The following is a 22212-nucleotide window of genomic DNA, read 5'->3' on the forward strand; positions in this document are numbered from 1 at the left end:
TTGTGTTATGCTTTTAAAGACCGTTTAGGAAACATTTAATTCTGTGTTAATGTTAATGTGTTAATGTGTTTAATGACTTGTGTAAACTTTTACTTTCACAGGAAAGGAGAGAGGACTTATTGACCCTTCCATATGTTGAGCTGGTAAAATTAGTTTGACGTTTTGTATATCCCAGATGGGAAACTTTTACTTTCACAGGAAAGGAGACAATTTTCTTAATGACTTAAACACGTGTAAACAATTAAGACACAACTACTCTTAATTACCCTTGCATATGTATCCTTTGACATTTAGCTGTCAAAAATGAAATATAGTAATCGTAATATAAAAATTCACATCACCTTTCACATGACCTTTGACCTTTAAGCAATCAATCAAACTTTGACACCCCTCTATTTCTCTCTGATGTTGCATAAGATTATCAAAACAAAAGCCGTAATCAATGCAAAAGGCGGTCAAATAAAAAAAACAATTACATTTCCCAAAAAAGATACATGAATTAAAAAGTTCTGTGATCTTGAGCTGTGCCCCGCCCACAGCACTCTCTGATTGGTTAACCCTATCAGAGCTGATATCTGCCACTGAAGCCCCTCTGATGGTGTGGACTGTATTTATTTTATCTCTAAACATTAAGGTGACTTTATAAGAAATGCTGCTGGGAGTGAGGACACTTTATGTTTAGTTCTGAGTGATTTTATCATTCGACCCCGAGTCTCCACCCCTGACTTTAAACACACAATAATCAGGAGAGAAACTCTGGAGTGATGATGAAGGGAAGTGAACTGAAACTCTCCATACACAGCTTAACTCAAATTCAAATTTTATTTGTCACATACACAGTCATACACAGTACGATATGCAGTGAAATGCTTATATGACCGCCAGTGACCTTAAAAAATAAGACTTTTTATTTATAAAACAGACAAACAAACAAGCAAACAAAAAAAGCACAAAATGTCCAGGGTTCAGTGCTCCAGGTTTGTGTGACACTGTGTTAAATCCTGAAGTAAATAAATAAAAAAAAAAGTACAAAAACATATAATTATTTTTAAAAAAGCAAAAGAAATTATGAAAGTATAAAAACAAAAACAGTGCTGTGCATTTTTTTTATTATAGCGCTTTGAATTAAAAATAGTTTTTGCATATTTTCACACTTAAATAATTAAGATCATATATTGATCTTAATTCTGAGCAAATACAAAATTCGTTTAAGTTTTTTTAAGGAAGGAAAGCTGCAATAGATCAATGAGATGCTGCGGTACCAGGTCATTTAATACCTGGTAGACAAGAGTTAAAACCTTAAAATAAATTCTATAATATACTGGGAGTAAGTACAGGGATACCAGAATTGGTGAGAGTTAGTCAAGAGGTGAGCTGCAGCGTTCGGACCAAATCTGCAGTACAGTACATAAAGGGTACGATTGAGGGCAGTTAAGATACAGCGCATGACAATAATTCATCCTATATGACCTTTTAAAATCCCTGAGAATCAGAATTCTGTCATATTTCAGCATGAAGCCTCCAAAAGTTCCTCAAACTCATGAATAAAGTCATTGTGGTGTTTACGAGGCTGATAATCAGTGTGCAGGTTAATAATAATGAGAAGCTGAAGTTTAAATCTCTGATGGACGTCCAGTGGTGGTTAAACCACATGGCAGTTACACATGGATGTAAACACAGGGTTCAGTCCAGCAGCCCTGCTGATGGTCCTGGGACATAAAACAGGCACCATGTGGTGAAGGAGATCAGAAAAGGCACAGGGGTCTCTGGAATGTAACCGTGTCTCAGTAACAAGCAGGAAATCTAATCACCATGAAGCAACGATTTAATATAAAAGTTTTATGATCAGGTGTTGACCGAAACCATCCTACCAGTGGACACAGGACCTGAGACACAGGACACACCCACTGAACTGGGAGGATATTAGTGACACACACACACCAGCTCTATTCCATAGTCATGGTGTCCACCAACACTGGATGGTGTAGAAACTACTGAGATCAGTGGAGGAAGTGAGCGGTGTGTGTTCAGTGGGCTGGTAGTAACTGGTTCCAGTAGCTGGTAGTAGATGGTTCCAGTAGCTGGTCCAGAATCATTGTACAGTATTGGGTGGGAAAAAAGGAGTCAAGTCCATTTTAAGCTAAATGTGAATCATAAACTGGAAAAGGTCATTTTACTGTCAAATTCCCATCACAAGTCGAGTGATAAATTTCACTGTGGACGGTTTTGTCTCAGAGGACGATGTGTGTCTGTAAACTCATGACAGAAAGACGCGTCCACACCTGAAAGTGTTTTTAGGAGAGTAATTTCCCATTAAACAGGGGTTTAATGTTCACTCATCTGTTAATGCTTAACTTTAACCCCTGACTATAAACACAAACCTGTGGGTGAGGAGGAGGAGGGTTTGGGTCCAGATAGAGAAACTTATTGCTGATGTGAACTGGTAGAGTCTATGGAGAAGTTCAGCTTAAACTGGGAAGGAACTCTGTACTGGTGTCTCAGTGCTGCTGGTCGGTGAGAGGAGTGTGTGCTGAGTTGGATTTGGGCTGGTTCGTTCATTCACTCCGTTCTGCTGGTGTCCGTTGGTATTTCCATTCATCTGGTGTGTGCTGTGTGTAGGTCCTCTACGGAGCTTCTGATTTTCCCTCCACAGATAAACGATCACTAACACTGCTAGGATGAGCAGAATCACCAGCACTGCTACCAGTACACTCTCCCATGGTGGCATGGATCTCTCCTGATTACAGACCGGACATGTCTTCTCCTCTGAAAACACACACACATACACACACACACACACACAAATGAGTTTTACAGAAGGTTCTCACTTTGACATCACACACACACACACCCACACTATCTAGAGTCTCAGAGTATTTATTCCTGAGCCTCAGCAGCAGTGTGTGTTAGTTATTAACCTGGGCCCGGTTTCCAGATAACACACACTCTTAGCGCGCTATGAAGACTCTTAAGATATATTTTACGTGAAGTGATTACTTTTCTAAGTGTGTTTTCTGTGACAAGGCGCTGTCTACAGTGAAGGTACTGAATTAGCTAACATCATTTGCTCAGGAATCGATTTTTGACTCCTTTTGCATGACAGCGTTAAGAAAGACGGGACTTTCTATGCAAATTAAACACTGCACTAAATTCTTCTAATAACGTTTATTTCGACAAGGGTTAACTTATCAATAGCAGGCCATAATAGACAAATATATAAATTAAATCACCAAACTGTCGCTGATATTTTCATGTAACCTGTAGTGACTGTGAAACGAACCAGGTATATAATCATAGTTGATTGACAAACAGCTGCAGTTACTCATGTGCAACGCACTCTTGATTGCCATCTAACATGCCGTATAAACGCAGATCAATTCCTGCTTTCTGTTTCACCCAGATGAGGATGGGTTCCCTGTTGAGTCTGGTTCCTCTCAAGTTTCCTCCTATTACCATCTCAGGGAGTTTTTCCTTGCCACTGTCGCCCTCGGCTTGCTCACCAGGGACAAACTGACCATTTTGATTCATACAAATTTACATTTCATACAAACTTAAATAATTCTTTTGACTATGTAAAGCTGCTTTGGGACAATTGTTAAAAGTGTTATACATATAAAATTGAACTGAATTGAATTGATTGCCATTGGTTGAAACCTTCAATAAAAGCAACCATGCACAGCCAGGTTATGGCGCATAGCTGTGGTTACTGTAACTGCGCAAGACCTGTGAGATTTCATGCACAATCCTCCTGCGGACCTGTGCAGACCCACATCAGCCAAAATATGAAAAGGGCTAAAGTTTTGCCTAAAGGAAAAATGTACATGACCCACACGGCTCCGCGGACGGCGCCGTCTTCAGTTTAGCACAACAACACGCTGTATCGCCGCCAAATCTGTTGCTTTCTGGACGCCACAATGATTACCCCTTTATATGATCTTAGACACTTAGAGCCAAATTGTTTGCCACCTGTTTAATATTAAAAGTGATCGCCAATTTTAATGCATTAGTCACATTATAAAATAGGCTAATTAAAATTCGCTCTATTAGTACTGATTATCAAATAAAATAAAATTCTTAAACAGGTCTACAGTATATTCCATCATTAATACGACTTTAATAACGTACCATAATGTGCTTGTATACACCGCTGATTTATAAAGACTGCTGCTCAGTGGCGCCGACTAGCGCCTTGAGCTGAAACTACGCTAGACCAACCTTACGAACGTGTGACTTAGCTAAGAGATAATTAGCATAAGAACGTTTCGGGAAATGCGCCATAACATTAAGAGAGAGGTTAAGGTACAACTTAAGAACTACTTAACGATAAGGAGCTTTCGGGAAACTGGGCCCTGATAAAGTGTCAGATTTAATTTAAATCATTTATTTATTTAATTCTATGTAATTAATGATCAGTCCTGTGTGTTAATAAAATAGAATTTAATAAATGGTCACACAGACATAAAGACGTACCAGACTGAACACTTCTGCGTCTAACGCTGTGAGACTGAGACTGTCCTCCATCACCCTGCTGTTCAGCTTTAGACTCTACAAACATCAGAACAAAGTGTCAGAAGGTAAAACACTGTCAGTCAGTCAGGTAGGTCACATGATCAGTCTGTAAGACCCTCATCACTGATAGAGAACTGATGTGGATCTTACAGACTGATGGAGTGATGGAGCCTGACTCACCTACTGCTTTATACACTCTGTGTGTGTGTGTGTGTGTGTGTGTGTGTGTGTGTGTGTGTGTGTGTGTGTGTGTGTGCTCTATGACGCTTTAACACTGAATCCAGTCTGTTCTACAGAGACCTGATACACACTGAGTTACACTGACACACACACACACACACACACACACAGAGTGTATAAAGCAGTAGGTGAGTCAGGCTCCATCACTCCATCACTCTGTAAGATCCACATCAGTTCTCTATCAGACTCATCTATGCCATGTCAGTGAAGTTCATTATAAAGCTCTTCTGAGAACAGTCTATTCTCTGAGTAACCAGTCTACATACACACCAATAAACACACACACCTACAGTCTCAGATTAAAGAAAGTCAGCAGCTCAGACATTCACGTGTAACCTGGAACCCAGTCAACAACTTAAAAGGTGTTTAAACCATTTACTTTCTGAACACAAACTCACTGGACATTTAATCAGGAACATCTGCAGATCTGCTCATTCATAGAAATCACAAATCAGTTATTCACATGTCAGGAGTAAATACAGACAAATCCTGCAGCTAGAGAGCAACAGCTTCAGGCAACGTTCACATCAAACACCAGAATGCTGATCAGATATCATTTTCAGTCCAGTGTCTTCATCTGTCCCAGAGTCTCAGAGTCCTGTTTCTGGTTGACAGAAGTGGACATTGAATCTTGAGCTGATGAGCTACACAGTTAAAAGACCACACAGAATTGTTGCTGGGTGTTTTGTGTTTTTCTCACTAATCTGTGTAAACTTTAGAGACTGTTGTATGTCACCAGTTTCTTAAACTCTGCAGGGGTGTGGGCAAAGACAGAGTCCTGGAAGACAATGTCCCTTTCACAAGCATTGACCAGGTCAGCCTGTCCACAATCGACCGTGTCCTAAATCACCACCAGCTGAGCATGAAACAGGTGTATCACGTTCCATCTGAGCTCAACTCTGACCCAGTGAAGGAGCGGTGTGGTGGAAATGTCACCAAGTGTGCTGGTATTGATCACTGTCATAACATCACCATAAACTACTCGTCCATATAACACTGTCTACATACTGTATAGTCCATATAACACTTTCTAGAGTGTGACAAACCTGACGAATGCAAGAGCGCACACACACACACACACACACACACACACCTGTAGCACTTTAGTGCATCAACATTGTCTTGTAAATAGGTGATTAAACCTATGAATACAGCTGTTCTGAGTCAGAAGTAAAATTAACAAAAGACTGAGAAGCCCCGTAAACTTGATCCTAAACGTTTCAGAGTATATAATTTGCTGTCATCCGATTACAGCGTTGGCTGTAGGGCTGCAACTAACCATTATTTAAATAATCGATCAATCTGTCGTTTTGAAAAGAATCACGACAGAGCAGTGTTTCTGTGTAGAGCAGAGAGAAAGCGTGTGTGTGTCTGTGAAGGCGAAAGTAGGAGAGGTCTGTGTGTGTGAGGCACGGTGTCCAATGACGCGCGCACACACACACACACACACACACACACACAGCAGGCAAAGAGCAGGCTACGCCTTGAGTAGAGAAGGAACATGGATTTTTAACATCTCTAATGAGACTTGCTTTTACTTTACACGCGCTGTACACACACGCATACAGACACAAAATAAAAAAGTTTTACACACACTATAGGGCTGCACGATACATCGTTTCAGCATCGTCATCGTGATGTACGCATGCACGGTCGTCACATCGCAGCAGTCACAATGCAGGGCAAAATAAAAAAAAATTTTGTGTGTCTGATTTAAAAATTTACTTTCTATATTTCTAAACTTTCTATTCACGGATCTATATTTGTCTAATATAAAGTAATTAACTCATATTTAAGGGTTCATTAAAAACTACGAAGCACACGGTGCTTCACCTACTTCATGCATGCAGTCTCTGCGTGCGCATGGCTAGATGAGCGCGGGACGCGCGGGAGAAAAGCGCAGAAATGGAAGATTTTGTTGCATAAAGAACCGCAATGTCGGTCATATGGAAGTATTTTGGATGATGCTGACCAAAAACATGTGCTTTGTCAGGAGTGCCTGGCAGTTGTTGCCACAACTCGCGGAAACACTACGAATTTGTTTGACCATTTAAGTCGGCACCACAAGGTACTGTATGACGAATGCAAAGCCAGATCAGATTGCCGTCCAAAGCAAACAAAAACTATTTCGGATGCGTTTGCCAGTGTGACGCCCTACGAGAAGGGCTCTAAGCGACATAAAGATGTCACTGATGCTAAAATACGGTACCAATAAACAAAAGACATGGTACCAATAAACACGGACACCAAGCAGGGTTTATAAACATGATCCGCTCGCTTGACAGGGTTTTGATTATACTTTTAAATTTTTTTATTCTCTGAAAATGCTTACAAAATTACCCCAATTATTCTTGAATTATTATTAGATTTTTAAGCAGTTCAAAACACCTAATGAACATAAATAAAGTTGTACACATCGCAATATATATCGCAGGAAAAAAATATATTGCAATGTAATTTTTTCCCAATATCGTGCAGCCCTAACACACGTGGTCACAGTGTTGTAGTAAACAGTACACGCGTGCACGGACGCTGATTATACCAGTAAGAGACGAGCACTAAGACCCAGCAGCCTCCGCCAGGTATCTTTCCTCTACCTCCACTCCTATTTTTGCTCCACCCTGTCTATGAGGCGCTGAACTCTGCTAGCATCCGCGCTTAACTAAAGTTTTTTTAAATAATCAAATGTCTCCGCGTCGCACGACACAACGAATTGATTATGAAATTCGTTGCCAACGATTTTATTAATCGATTTTCATCGATTTTATCGATTCGTTGTTGCAGCCCTAGTTGGCTGATTTTGTGATTGAGACCCATGGGTTACACTGAAATATTGTTTATTATTATTAGTAGTAAGGGCTTCAGTAACCTTAAACAAATCACAATATAAGCCCTCTCTCTCTCTTTCTTGCTCACACACACACACACAAATAACACATGAAATTGCGTAAAACCAAATGAAACTATGACAATACTTTAACTTTAAGTATTTAAACTTTAAGTATTATTAAGGATGTCTTAAAAAATTATTGCAATAACAAGTTTTATTTATTAATAAATTAATGTATTTTTTTTTAAATAGCATAAGCATCCTGGGTTGTGTATTGAGTGATTTAAAAAAATCTGTTTTGTTGATCTTTTTTTTACCACGTCATCTATTTATAAAACTATGTTGACAATACAAGAACTGCCTATATATTGAACATAGTGTAACCGTCTGCCTGGACACTGCAGTTAACTGAAGCAGTCAATGCTCTACCTGGCAGAATTATACAGCATTGATCTTTCGTTAGAAAACGCATGGGGGCATTTATGGGGCGGGGCATCGTTAAATGCGTCATCGCGGGGGATCACATTCTGTGCACGGATTGTATGTGTGTATATATATATATATAGTCCATATGACACTGCCTATATATACAGTGCATCCGGAAAGTATTCACAGCGCATCACTTTCCACATTTTATGTCACAGCTTTATTCTAAAATGGGTTAAATTCATTTTTTTCCTCAGAATTCTACACACAACACCCCATAATAACAACATGATAAAAGTTTACTTGAGATTTTTGCAAATTTTTTAAAAATAAAAAAATTGAGAAAGCACATGTACATAAGTATTCACACCCTTTGCCATGAAGCACAAAATTGAGCTCAGGCGCATCCTGTTTCCCCTGATCATCCTGTTTCCCCTGATCATCCTGTTTCCCCTGATCATCCTGTTTCCCCTGATCATCCTGTTCCCCCTGATCATCCTGTTCCCCCTGATCATCCTTGAGATGTTTCTGCAGCTTAATTGGAGTCCACCTGTGGTAGATTCAGTTGATTGGAGATGATTTGGAAAGACACACACCTGTCTCGGAGACAAGTGCTCAATAAGACCTTCAAACAACAGAATTTATTCCTTCCCCAGATCTGTGCCTGGAGACGATCCTGTCTCGGAGGTCTACAGACGATTCCTGTGACTTCATGCTTGGTTTGTGCTCTGACATGGACTGTCAACTCAACTGAATTTACTCAATGTAGCCCAAGTTTGTGCTTCATGGCAAACGCTGTGAATACTTATGTACATGTGCTTTCTAAAAAAAATTTTTTATACATTTGCAAAAATCTCAAGTAAACTTTTTTCATGTTGGGGTGTCATGTCATTATGGGGTGTTGTGTGTAGAATTCTGGGGGAAAAAATGAATTTAACCCATTTTAGAATAAGGCTGTGACATAACAAAATGTGGAAACGTGATGCACTGTGAATATTTTCTGGATGCACTGTATCTGAATTTTGGATGTGAATGTAATATACCGTGGATTTAAAATTTTTTAAACACACCTGTTATAATGGCAGGTTTTTGTGATGTAATAAGATATATAAATTACAGAACCTTTTCCACAACCTGTACAACTCAACTGAAAAATAAACTGAAATCTTTTAGAGGCAGTAAAAATAAACAACTCAAATAATGTGGTTGTATAAACGTGCACACTCTTAAATTAATACTTTGTCGAAGCACCTTTTGATTTCATTACAGCCTCAGTCTTTCTGAGTTGGAGTCTATTAGCATGGGACATGTTTACTTGTCAATATTTGTCCACTCTTCTTTTCAAAATTACTCCAAATCAGTCAGATTGTGAGGACATCTCCTGTACACAGCCCTCTTCAGATCTCCTCACAGATTTTAGCCATATTCAGCTCTGGCTCTGCCTGGGAAACTTTAATCTTCTTGTGGTGAAGCCATTCTTTTGTTGATTTGGATTTGTGCTTTTCATGCTGAGAAATGACTGGCTGACCAACACTGACTGGTAGCCACAAAGTATGACGCTGCCACCACCATGCTTCACTGTGGGTATGGTGTTCCTTTGGTGATGTGCAGTGATGTTTTTTTTGCCAAACATACCTTTAGGAATTATGGCCAAAAACTTTAACCTTGGTTTCATCAGACCATAACACATGTTCCCAAATGCTTTATGGAGACTTCAAATGTGTTTCTGCTAAATTTATCAGGGTTTGAAAGTTTTTCTTCACCCTACCGCATAGCCCTGACATGTGAGCAAAATGCGAGACTGAATCACTTGTACTACACATTCAGTGCTTGCCAGGGCTTCCTGCACTTACTTCAATGTCAGTGTAGACCTCTTGGCAGCTTCCCTGACCTCCTGGGATGTCCTGTTCCTGCTACTGTCGCTGTTTCTCACAAATTCTTTCATTATTTTAGTTTTTTGTTTTTACTCCCCCCAACGATTTCAGTTTATTTTTCAGTTGAGTTGTACAGGTTATAGGTCACATTAAAGGTGGAAAAAGTTCTGAAATCATTTATCTTGGTCGACTTTTTTTAAAACCTGCCATTTTAACAGGGGTGTGTAGACTTTATATTCCCAGTATGAATATTTTTAAGTCTATCTTACCTTTCACATTGATCTGTAAATTGACTATCGTCTCGTCGTTCACTTTATCCCAAACTGTGTAGATCCCGCTGTCAGAGAAACTTCCATCTGTAATCTGAAGAGTGTTGAGGACGACGATCTCTCTTTATAATCTGGACTGCAGTGAATCTTGTCTTTGTCCACGATGCAGATCTCCTGGTTTGGTGGTTGTGCAGCATCACTGGGAGTAAAATCCACCTTCACATGGTCAGTGAGGGGTAAGAGCACGTCTATGGGCTCTCCTGGGGTAATAACACGGGACATCTCTTGAGCTAGTAAGAGGAAATAAAATGTTTTAAAACTCAGAACCAATGTTATAGATGTGTGTCTGGCATTAGTTGCAGCCTAAAATGTGTATTACATTTAATATGTGTAACACTAAACCAAACATAAAGACACTAAATGCTAGTTATGAATATAACAGATGGATATCCCAAACATCTGACTACAGAACTACAGACTAAACCAAGTTCACTATTCTCTTCAGCAAAATCAACTTGTGCACACATTTACCTACACATTTATTTAAACAGATAATACCAGAAGCATTAAAAATAATCATGTCAAAGTTCCTAAACCATTTAAGCTAGAAGTCATTAAACCCCTAAATGATAAATCCGACCTAGACCCCTGTCAGCTGTCCAACTATAGACTGATATCAAACCTCTCCTTTATCTCAAAGACCCTATAAAAGGTTGTTGCTTAGCGGCTATGCTCATAACTACATAGGAATAACATCCATGAACTGTATAAGTCAGGATTTAGGCTTTATCACAGTTTACAGTCAGCACTTGGCCTCTGATCTGGGTTGTGTCTCTTTGATTGTGTTACTCAACCTCAGTGCAGCTTTTGACACCATTAACCATAGTATTCACATTCACAGATTAGAAAATGTAGTAGGAATTAAGGGGACGAACCTCGTCTGGCTCAGATCATATTTGACTGATCGTTATCAGCTTGTAGATTTAATTAGTTACTATTTTATGTGAAGTGAAGTTTGGTGTTCCTGTCACGGGGGTGCGTGGGGGTGAAGGATCCAAGCACAGAGCGAGCGTTCACGGTTTCTCTGATCGAGCTCTGCAGCGCGAATGCAGAAGAGTAGAGCCGGTGTATGTAGAGAGCGAGTGCAGCGCTTTGAGTCAATGAGTTCAGTGGAATGCGTAAGTGCCGAGCGCGCCCTCACCGTTTTTCTGAATGGGTGCCGAGCCGGCGTGTTTAGAAAGTACATACGCTGTGTGCAAGCAAGGCAGAAGAATCGCGCAGAATGCTAGATCCGAAACGGTAGCTCGTGGTCAATGAACAGGCAGAGGTCAGAAACGGGGAACCAAGAAAGTCCGTGATCAGAGCTCATGTTCGAAAGACAAATCCGAGGGTCAGCAACAGTAAATCCGTGAAGGCAAAGGAGCCGTAGTGTGGGACAAAGACAAGGTCGTGAAAACAGAGCGTGGTCGAGATCCGAAGGTTCAAAGCAGGGAGAAACGCTGGAATATTGGGCATGGACAGCACACAATAATCTGACAGAGAGCTGATGTCTGAAGGCGTGTTAAATAGAGAGCTGTGATGATCAGGAATTGAGAACAGGTGTGTTTGGAGCGATGAATGAGGTGGTGAAAAGCAAGGAGCGGAAAGGATCGTGGAGCAGGAGTGTGCAGGTGATCATGACCTTAACTGATATATGGGCGGGACCTGGCATACCGTGACAGTTCCACAGGGTTTTGTTTTAGGCCCACTGATATTTTCTCTCTATATGATTCCTCAGCGTAACATATAGTAGCGAGAAAAGTAAGTGAACTATTTACAATTTTTGGGTTTTCTGAATAATATTAATTTCAGTCAAAAGGACTCACAAAGTCTTCGCAGGTGTATTCATTGTCTTACAAACTACAAAAACAAAATCTCTGAGGTCAATGTATCGTTAACAGAAATTAAAGCACGGCACAGCATGGCTTACAAAAAGTACATTATAAAAAACAAATCTTGTGTAGATGTACTGACAGATCAATGTACATTTATTCTTTCTGCGGGAAGTTTAAAACCAGTTCGTCTCATATGTTCTGAAAGTAGCGTTCCACATCACTGCTTCATGAGATAAACATTGTTAGAGCAAACGCATATGCAGCAGTCCGAGGTGTGGGTGAGTAAAATACCTGAACCGAGAGCGCAGGGTTATGTGCTGAGATCTAAATGTGGAGTAAAAGTGATGTTATGATCAATTATGTCTGGGATTTAATAATCTACTGTAAAATAATCTACTAATGCGCTACTGTCTCAATGTAAACAAACACCTGCACCAATAGATATTAATTAGAAAAGATAAAGTGAATATTTTGACTGGGATTAGTTCATATTTTCACTTTGGCTGAAATAACAGCGCTGAAGTGGTATAAGTGAATTTTAACACGCTGGAGTGGTTTTAAGACAAAACTTCATCTTTATCCTTTTATCTACTTTTTCCATTTCTCATCTGTGATTCACTCTCCGATTACCGAACAGGGAGTGTATTTGTCTGAGCACCAAAGAAGGACAACTTAGTGTAAACAAGGCGTAAGATACTCAACCTTACAGAATGGGATTTCTTTGTATTAATAAGTTAGACAGAGAGTTCTGCTGTACAGAGAGACACACAGACATGGACGTGGGCTTCAACCTCAAATAATAATCATCATAATAATAATAATAATAATATCACTGATTACATTAAAGATCAGATCAGATTATTATTAGATTTAACCTTTTAAATATTTCTATAAACTTTTTACCCGTTAACAACACATACTAACACTAGTCTTAAATAAATTCATGAATGTGATTTGATTTTCCACAACACAGAGGCTCCCAAAAACGTCTCCACACTTCAGCAGTTGTGGTCGAGGCCCTTTATTAAAACTCAGATGGAATTATGGCAGCGATGTGTAGTATTATGTTTCCTCTAAGGATGTCAGAAGTCACACCATCGTTGATGCTGATGCTTTATGCATATACTTTTCATGTTAAAGTGCGTATACATTTTACATCAGTCATGACCTTTAATGTCTTTGTTGAAAACATCCATCAATCATAAAAAGTGATGGTGGAAAAGCTAAGTGAAACAGTTTTTTTTGTCAAAGGTGTTTCAACCAAATATTAAAACACTGTTTTACTTAGTTTTTCCACCGTCACTTTTTATGATTGATGGGTGTGTTCAACTAGGTAAAACAGTGTTTTAATATTTGGTTGAAACACCTTTGACAGACACAACTATAACCAAGCGCTTCCTGTAACTGTGGATTAGACCTGCACAATGTTCAGGAGGAATTCTGGACCTTCTCCCTTACAGAACTGCTTCAGCTCAGCCATATTGTTAGGACGTCTGGTGTTAACAGCTCTAATGGTCATTTCACAACATCTCTATTGGGTTGAGGTCTGGGTTCTGACTGGGCCGCTCCAAAAGGCCAATTCTGTGTCTCTGAAGCCATTCTGTAGTAGATTTACTAGGAATGGTTAGAAGTAACATCTTCCTCCATGAATACCACGACTGTTCAATGCTTTACGTATCGTATGGTTGACTCATGAAGAAAGACGTTATCCAGCTCCAATGAATCCTTCAAGACTTTAGCTATTACTCTGGGGTTCTTCTTTACTTTATTGTGCTGTAGCTTGACTGGAGTGATCTTGGCTGGGTGACCACATGTATGGAGAGGAGCCACATGCTACATGCAAATCAACAACTCTTGATCGTGGGTTTTCTAAGACCTCTTTTTCACAAGACATGGCTCTCATCAGCTGATCCTATGTGTGAGTAGCACACTGATACTGTTTGAGTGTTTTTATAAGTTTAGTTATGTAGCTCTAAACCTCCTCTCCATTCTCTCTTCACTGACTGGTCTCCAGGTTTCCTTACACCTGACACCAGTTAGCATTTAGTCACAACAGAAGCCTGGTGTTTCACTTACTTTTTATACCATCACTTTGTAATTTTTATGAGCATCAGTAAAGACATAAAAGATCATGACTGTGTTTGTTTCATCAGTTTAGAAATACTGTGTTGGTTTACGTTTATCTATTTATATTAGATAATCATCATGAACAACAGTAAAAGACCTCTGTGTGATTATAGATTCCAGACTTTCATTTGAAGCTCATGTAGATACAGCGGCAAGAAAAAGTATGTGAACCTTTTGGAATTACAAGCTTTTCTGCATTAATTCATTATAAAATCTGATCTGATCCACATCAAAGTCAAGAGTACTGACTAATATAATGTGTTCAAAATAATAACACAAAAAATCTGATCTCTCACGTCTTTGTTGAGAACAAACATAAAAACTTCATAGTATTGAGTTAATGACTTCAAAAAAGTAGCATCAGGTGTTAGTGAACCTGGAGTTGTGTTAAGAAAATGAGTTTGAAGGTGTGGACTAAAGCTACTTAAAACCCATTCACCAACTTTTTGGGATTGCTCACCACAAGGAGAATATGTTAATGTGAGTCAGAGCTTTCAGAGGATCGAGAATTGTTGATTTACATGTAAAGGTACAAGATGATTTCACAGACTTTAGAAATTCACCAGTCTACAGTTACACAAATGGAGACATTTGGGACGAAGGCTACTCTACCTAAACATGGACAAAATGACCAGAAGGCCACAATGAAGACTCATCAGTGAGGTAAAGACACAACCTCGAGTGACAGCCAGAGATTTAAAGACATCATTGGAAATGACTAACTTCTGTGTTCATGAGTCTACAGGACGTAAAACACTGAACAGGGTCTCCATGTCAGGACACCACAAAGGAAGCTGCTGCTTCCTAAAAAGAACGTTCGAAAAGAACACGCAGCATATTTGGTGTAAAAAGGGCATCATCATGAACACATCATCCCAACAGTACAGTATGGTGGAGGAAACATCATGATTTGGACCTGCTTTGCTGCAGGGCGTGGCCAGCTCACAGTCATAGAGGGGAAGATTAATTCCCAAGTGTATCAAAACATTCTTCAGACTGATGTGAGAAGGTCTGTACATCAGCTGGAACTCTCTAGAAGTTTGGTAATGCAGCAGACCTCAACTCAACAGAGATGATGTGGAATGACTTAAAGAGAGACACACACATAAGACGTCCAGGGAATATGACGGAGCTAAGGCAGTTCTGTCAGGAAGAACGGACTAAAATTCCTCCTGAACCGTGTGCATGTCTGATCTACAGCTACAGGACGTGTCTGGATGAGGTCATTGCTGCCCAGGGGGCGGGGTCAACCAGGTATTAATTCTAGAGGGTTCACTTACTTTTTCCACTAGCATTCTGAATGTTGAATGATTGTGGTAAATAAAGACATGAAAGGTCTGAATGTTTTGTGTTATTATTTTAGACACATTATATTTGTCACTAATCTTGACTTAGATGAAGATCAGATCAGATTTTATCACAAATTAATACAGAAAAACATAAAATTCCAAAAGGTTCACATACTTTTTCTTGCCAGGATTGAATTCTTTTATCTCAGAATTAACAGACTAATCTCTCAGTAAATCAATAGTAAATGTAGAGTGAATACTCACGGGACAGAGTAAAGACGACCTCACACAGCGTCTCAGAGTCACACGTGGCCATGTAGAGACCTCGCAGGCTGTAATCGGCTCTCAGCACCGTCAGGGTGGAGTCTCCACTGAGGAACTGCTCCAGAGGAAGACTAAACCCGTCTTTACTCCAGCACGAGTCTCTGGTACAATTGACCAGGACATCGTCCCGTCTCTGAAACGTGGTCCAGGTGAGAAGACCAGAGCACGTCTGAGGACAGGGGAGGGACGATGTCTCGTGCAGATTCCCAAACACCTTTAGTCTGTCTGAGGAGTCCACCTGATACAGAGCTGAGAGAAAGAGTGTGATGAGACTGGTGATGTTAACATGCATACACACACACACACACACACACATGTGTCCTTACCCAGCATTAAGATCAGTGCTGTACAGAGACGCATCATGGCTGCTGTGGATCCTGTAATAAACACATAACAGGTTCATGATTAAAGTGTAAAGTGTGGAACACAGAACATTACAGCACAGTTTAAGTGTTTTACAGACGTTTATTTTCATTGTTTTATATAGAGTTATATAGAGGGTCAGTTATTATATAATTATTACATATAGTAAATAAACACAGACTAAATGATGAGCTCAGGAGTGAAGCTGCTGTCCTGGTGTAGAGGGACAGTGTGGACATTTTAGACTGTGGAGGGCTGGACCTAACAATTATTCATTTAATTTTAATAAAACTTATTTATTATCAATTTTTTAAAATGTTTCTTTATGTTTATGTTTCTTTTACTTTAATCAAACGTTTAATTTCCCGGTTGGATGATTAATCCACTTATTAACTTGCTAGTAAATAGTAAACATAGATTTGATGTTTAATTTATTTATTGAACAAATAAGTTATTAGCTTTATAATTAATAAGCCCAAAGGTCTTGTGGGCTGCATACAGTGACAATTTAAATTAGAAAAAAATATTTTTATTAATAATAATAATAATAATAATAATAAACTGTGTTCATGTGTGTTTGTATGAGTGTGTATGTGCTGTGTTGAGCCACGCCACTTCAGCATACTGGGAGTCCCTGACTTACACACGAGTTAGAGTGTTAGAGTACTCGGATTACTTTTTTGATGTAATGAATAATCTAACGCGTTAGCATCGCCATTTAATTACTCAGTTATTCAGTTATATTTTCAAAAATGTAATCCGTTATTCAGACTATTGATGTCATCTGTGAGTCAAACAACATTGATGTCATTGTGTGTGTGTGTGTGTGTGTGTGTGTGAAAGTTGTCCTACATGTGCCGCCCCAAGGTCTACAGAAAAATACATGTGCCTTCTCAACATCTTCTGGTGAACTGTTACTGTTGTGCTGTACTGTAGAGTGTGTGTGCTGTACTGTAGAGAGTGTGTGTGTGTGTGTGTGTGTGCTGACATGTGGAGCTTTAAACCCTGCACAGTTATATCTATCCTACATGATCACCATCATCCTGTACATCACCTGCTCCAGACCCACCATGGACACATAATAATAATAATAATAATAATAATTACATGCCAGGATGATGATACTCTAATGTTGTCTCGCTGTTTATACTCTGTTGTTTATTACAACGACAATAAAGTTCACAATGTATGAACTGTCACACACACACACACACGCGCGCGCACGAAAAACACACACGGAACACACACATGCACACACACACACCAACTCCTGGTACAGTACAGAGTAATATCCTGTGAAATAAACTGACCTCGAGAGTAAATCCGACTGATGTAAACAGAGTAAAGGTCCAGGAGAGACGGTGAAGTGTTTACTGCGTCACAACAACAACAACCCGGAAACAATATGGCGACCACCAGAAGGAGCCGCTGACAGCGAACGTACAGGTGCACTATCGCCACCTTCCGGACTGGAGTATAGAGCATGGGATACCCAGATAGACAGTAAACAAAACAGACAAGTTCCTTCACTCAGATTCGATCTTATAGGCCAGTGTGGTTTAGGTGATTAAACAGACTTATAATGTATATATAATTTATTTGATCTTCTCCTGTATGTTTTCTGTTGTCATTTCTATTCCATCCTCTTGTATGGTTTCTCTGAGTTCCTGTGCTTCCTTGTTGTATTTTTTTTCATAGTGTTGTATTTTTTTTCATACTGCGCATTACCCTTGCACCTCCAGGGTTCGGGTTTGATGGAGTTTGCATGTTCTTTCCCCGTGCTTGGTGGGTTTCCTCCAGGTTCTCCGGTTTCCTCCCACAGTCCAAAGACATGCAGGTTAGGGTAATTAGCGTTCTCAAATTGCCCGTAGTGTGTGAATGTGTGTGTATATGTGTGTGTGTCCTGTGATGGATTGGCACCCTCGTGCCCAAGTCTCCTGTGATAGGCTCCAGGCCCCTGTGACCCTGGATGAAGCAGTATAAAAGATGAGTGAAGATGAAGCGGATCTGACTGCAGACAGTAATGAGATCAGCATGTTCACAATCAGAAAGCATCAGTGGCGGCTGCTGTAAGACTACAAGGGAAGCTCTGCTTTCTCTACAATGTCAGAAAATAAATGCTCATATATGCACTGTCGTATTTATATTGGTTTTAATAAAAGTGCGCTAGAACGCGTTTAACTTCATGAGCAGCTCGTTCAGAATCAGGTATTTATTGTAGATTGTCATGATTTTCTTGTCACACATTTCCGTGCAGCACAGCGCGTTAAACCCTCCTGGAGCCCAGCTTCACTGGAGCTCTATGGGCAGCACAAAGGAGCTTCTTCACTGCAGAAAAGCTGGACGGTAATTAGATAAATGCACCAAAATCGTCACTTCCAGGGAGGCTTAGCTTCTTCTCTGCGGGTGAATGGAGCATTGGACGGCCCAGGACGCTGTGCTGCTGCATGATGATTGGAGGAGCTGTTTAAAGGGCGGAACCCCTTTTTGATTGACAGCATGTCTTAAGAATGTATCAGCGCTACAGAGATTCGAGTTCAGTCCCATGCGGATTTGCAGGTAAAGTGCTACGATGAACTGCTGCACTCTGTATTGTTTCCTTCTGATATAAACCATTTTTATTTGTACAAATCATTCTTTAAATAATAAAAAAAAAACATATTATAGCATTCTTGCCTTTGCTCTTTGTGTTGTAAAGTTAGTTCGTTCATATAGTAAGTAAGTAGCTCGTGGAAGGGGAAACTAGCCAGAATTTACGTATAAAATAACATAATGAATTTTATGATGAAGGCCTAATATGAGCTTTCCCTGTTTCAAAAGCTAGCAGCCGCCACTGGACAGTACTGTACTTACTTTTACACATTTACACGTAAATGAAGGACTTTTACTTATAGAGTAATATTTGCCCCAGGGAGTCTCTACTTTCCCTCAGCTACAGGATTTGTGTATTTGTCCACCTCAGTATGTCAGTGATGTAAAAAACTATTCAGGAAACTTTAACTGGGGTTCAGTGAATGACTGCTTTAATGTCTATAGACCACCAGAGGGCGCTGTTCCTCCTTCATCAGTTTCTATTAGACTTTAGTAAGAGACTTAAACACAGCCTTCATTAGGATTAAACTCTTTACTTTAATAGTGTAACACTAACATTACTACAGAACTTATGGGTTGTTGTTTATGTTTGTTAAACCCGTGTGTAGTGAGCGGATAAAGCCCTGAGTCAGAGCGTGTGTGTGTGTGTGTGTGTGTAAATGCTGAGAGTGAGGGAAGAGGTGTGTGTGTGTGTGTGTGTGTGTGCAGTGTCGGACTGGACCGTGAGTTTCCCCAGTGGGCCGCTGGTCAGTGTGGTCCGGCCCAGTCAGTACGTGAATGTATAAACAGTGACGGAGACCATCACACTGCATCTCTTTTCTACACATATGGATGAGTGAGTCGATCGCACGAGCACCGCTGACAAAGAGCGCGTGATTTATGTTACTGCGCATGCGGATGTCTCGCCCTCCCTCAGTATTAATTAGTTTGATTGATTCCATCTGTGTTCTGAAACTGTGTAGAGCAGAGGGAAAGAGTGTGTGTGTGTGTGAAGGTAGGAGGGGTCTGTGTGTGTGTGTGTGTGTGTGAAGGTAAAAGTAGGACAGACACAGTGTGATGAGAACTCACAGTATTGGGACTAAACAGCTGTGTGTCCATAAGAAGTCCACATGTTGAGACATGTTGTGTAGTTTGTCTTCAGTTTGTTAGGGATCATAAAGACTGGACTTTGGAGTGATGGAGAAAGGTCATGTGACCTGATGAGTCCAGACTGATCCTATTCCAGAGTGATGGGCGTGTCAGGGTGAGAAGGGAAGGACATGAAGCCATTAGAAAAGCCATGGTCTCAGAGGACATGATGAGGTTCTTTGGAGACTTGGTGAAAGTGAAGACCTTCACTTGGATGTGTGCCAGGTTGATACCATGTTTAGATTGACTGTCCATGGGGGGTAAATCCCACCCACTCATACTTTCCTAAAAAGTCAATGTGGTAAAATATGTCTCTTTATTACAACAGTAAGAGGAACAAGTGAACCAGGTAAAAATGTGTTTTTGTTAATTTGTACTGATTGTGTAATATTTAGACCGGAGGAGTAAGGAAAGGTTCATGTCTTATTAATGCATAAGAATCTGCTATTCCAGTAACACTGATCTATGATTATTCTCATTCCCCTACAATCAGTCATTTATTGGTGTAGTTCATCTTAACATAACTTTAATTCTGTGTTATGCTTTTAAAGACCGTTTAGGAAACATTTAATTCTCTGTTAATGTTAATGTGTTAATGTGTTTAATGACTTGTGTAAACTTTTACTTTCACAGGAAAGGAGACAATTTTCTTAATGACTTAAACACGTGTAAACAATTAAGACACAACTACTCCTAATTACCCTTTCATATGGCACCTTTGACATTTAGCTGTCAAAAATGAAATATAGTAATAAAAAATTCACATCACCTTTGACATGACCTTTGACCTTTAAGCAATCAATCAAACTTTTGACACCCCTCTATTTCTCTCTGACGTTGCATAAGATTATCAAAACAAAAGCCGTAATCAATGCAAAAGGCGGTCAAATAAAAAAAACAATTACATTTCCTAAAAAAGATATATGAATTAAAAGGTTCTGTGATCTTGAGCTCTGTCCCGCCCACAGCACTCTCTGATTGGTTAACCCTATCAGAGCTGATATCTGCCACTGAAGCCCCTCTGATGGTGTGGACTGTATTTATTTTATCTCTAAACATTAAGGTGACTTTATAAGAAATGCTGCTGGGAGTGAGGACACTTTATGTTTAGTTCTGAGTGATTTTATCATTCGACCCCGAGTCTCCACCCCTGACTTTAAACACACAATAATCAGGAGAGAAACTCTGGACTGATGAAGGGAAGTGAACTAAAACTCTTATTACACAGCTTAATTCAAATTCAAATTTAATTTGTCACATATACAGTCATACACAGTAAGCAAAAAAATTATGAAAGTATATTTTATATACCAAATGAAATAAAATACAAATAAAAGTACAAAAAATACATTCAAAAACAACAGAATAAAAACAAAAACAGTGCTGTGCATTTTTTTCACTATACCGCTTTGAATTAAAAATAGTTTTGGATATTTTCACACTTAAATAATTAAGATCATAAAACTCATTGTAATATTAAAGACAATCTGAGCAAATACAAAATTCATTAAAAAAAAACTTTTAAGGAAGGAAAGCTGCAATAGATCAATGAGATGCTGCGGTACCAGGTCATTTAATACCTGGTAGACAAGAGTTAAAACCTTAAAATAAATTCTATAATATACTGGGAGTAAGTACAGGGATACCAGAATTGGTGAGAGTTAGTCAAGAGGTGAGCTGCAGCGTTCGGACCAAATCTGCAGTACAGTACATAAAGGGTACGATTGAGGGCAGTTAAGATACAGCGCATGACAATAATTCATCCTATATGACCTTTTAAAATCCCTGAGAATCAGAATTCTGTCATATTTCAGCATGAAGCCTCCAAAAGTTCCTCAAACTGATGAATAAAGTCCTTGTGGTATTTACGAGGCTGATAATCAGTGTGCAGGTTAATAATAATGAGAAGCTGAAGTTTAAACCTCTGATGGACGTCCAGTGGTGGTTAAACCACAAGGCAGTTACACATGGATGTAAACACAGGGTTCAGTCCAGCAGCCCAGTTGATGGTCCTGGGACATAAAACAGGCACCATCAAGTGAAGGAGATCAGAAAAGGCACAGGGGTCTCTGGAATGTAACCGTGTCTCAGTAACAAGCAGGAAATCTAATCACCCTGAAGCTACGATTTAATATAAAAGTTTTATGATCAGGTGTTGACCGAAACCATCCTACCAGTGGACACAGGACCTGAGACACAGGACACACCCACTGAACTGGGAGGATATTAGTGACACACACACACCAGCTCTATTCCATAGTCATGGTGTCCACCAACACTGGATGGTGTAGAAACTCCTGAGATCAGTGGAGGAAGTGAGCGGTGTGTGTTTAGTGGGCTGGTAGTAACTGGTTCCAGTAGCTGGTA

The 22212-nt window shown here is 39.7% G+C and overlaps 1 protein-coding gene across 1 annotated transcript; it reads right to left on the bottom strand.

The window, feature by feature from the left end:
* Positions 1 to 10187: 10187 nt before the first annotated feature.
* Positions 10188 to 17610, bottom strand: LOC128509707 (uncharacterized). The gene is made up of 4 exons (XM_053481540.1): positions 17436 to 17610; positions 16089 to 16139; positions 15703 to 16011; positions 10188 to 10408 (listed from the first exon to the last, which is right to left on the bottom strand). Exons 1-4 carry the CDS (start codon positions 17608 to 17610, stop codon positions 10188 to 10190), a joined length of 756 nt encoding a protein of 251 aa, XP_053337515.1.
* Between the last annotated feature and the right edge of the window lie 4602 nt (positions 17611 to 22212).

Source organism: Clarias gariepinus, chromosome 21 (genome assembly GCF_024256425.1).
Source record: "Clarias gariepinus isolate MV-2021 ecotype Netherlands chromosome 21, CGAR_prim_01v2, whole genome shotgun sequence".
In the NCBI taxonomy this organism is placed as follows: domain Eukaryota; kingdom Metazoa; phylum Chordata; class Actinopteri; order Siluriformes; family Clariidae; genus Clarias; species Clarias gariepinus.

Bases quoted from the DNA above. Each gene is read 5' to 3' on its own strand.
- LOC128509707 (XM_053481540.1), bottom strand. From the start codon at position 17,610: ATGCTCTATACTCCAGTCCGGAAGGTGGCGATAGTGCACCTGTACGTT. The intron at 16,012-16,088 runs GTAAGGACACAT...TCTTTCTCTCAG, and splicing joins AGCACTGATCTTAATGCTGG to CTCTGTATCAGGTGGACTCC. The intron at 10,409-15,702 runs GTGAGTATTCAC...TTATTACCCCAG, and splicing joins GGTCGTCTTTACTCTGTCCC to GAGAGCCCATAGACGTGCTC.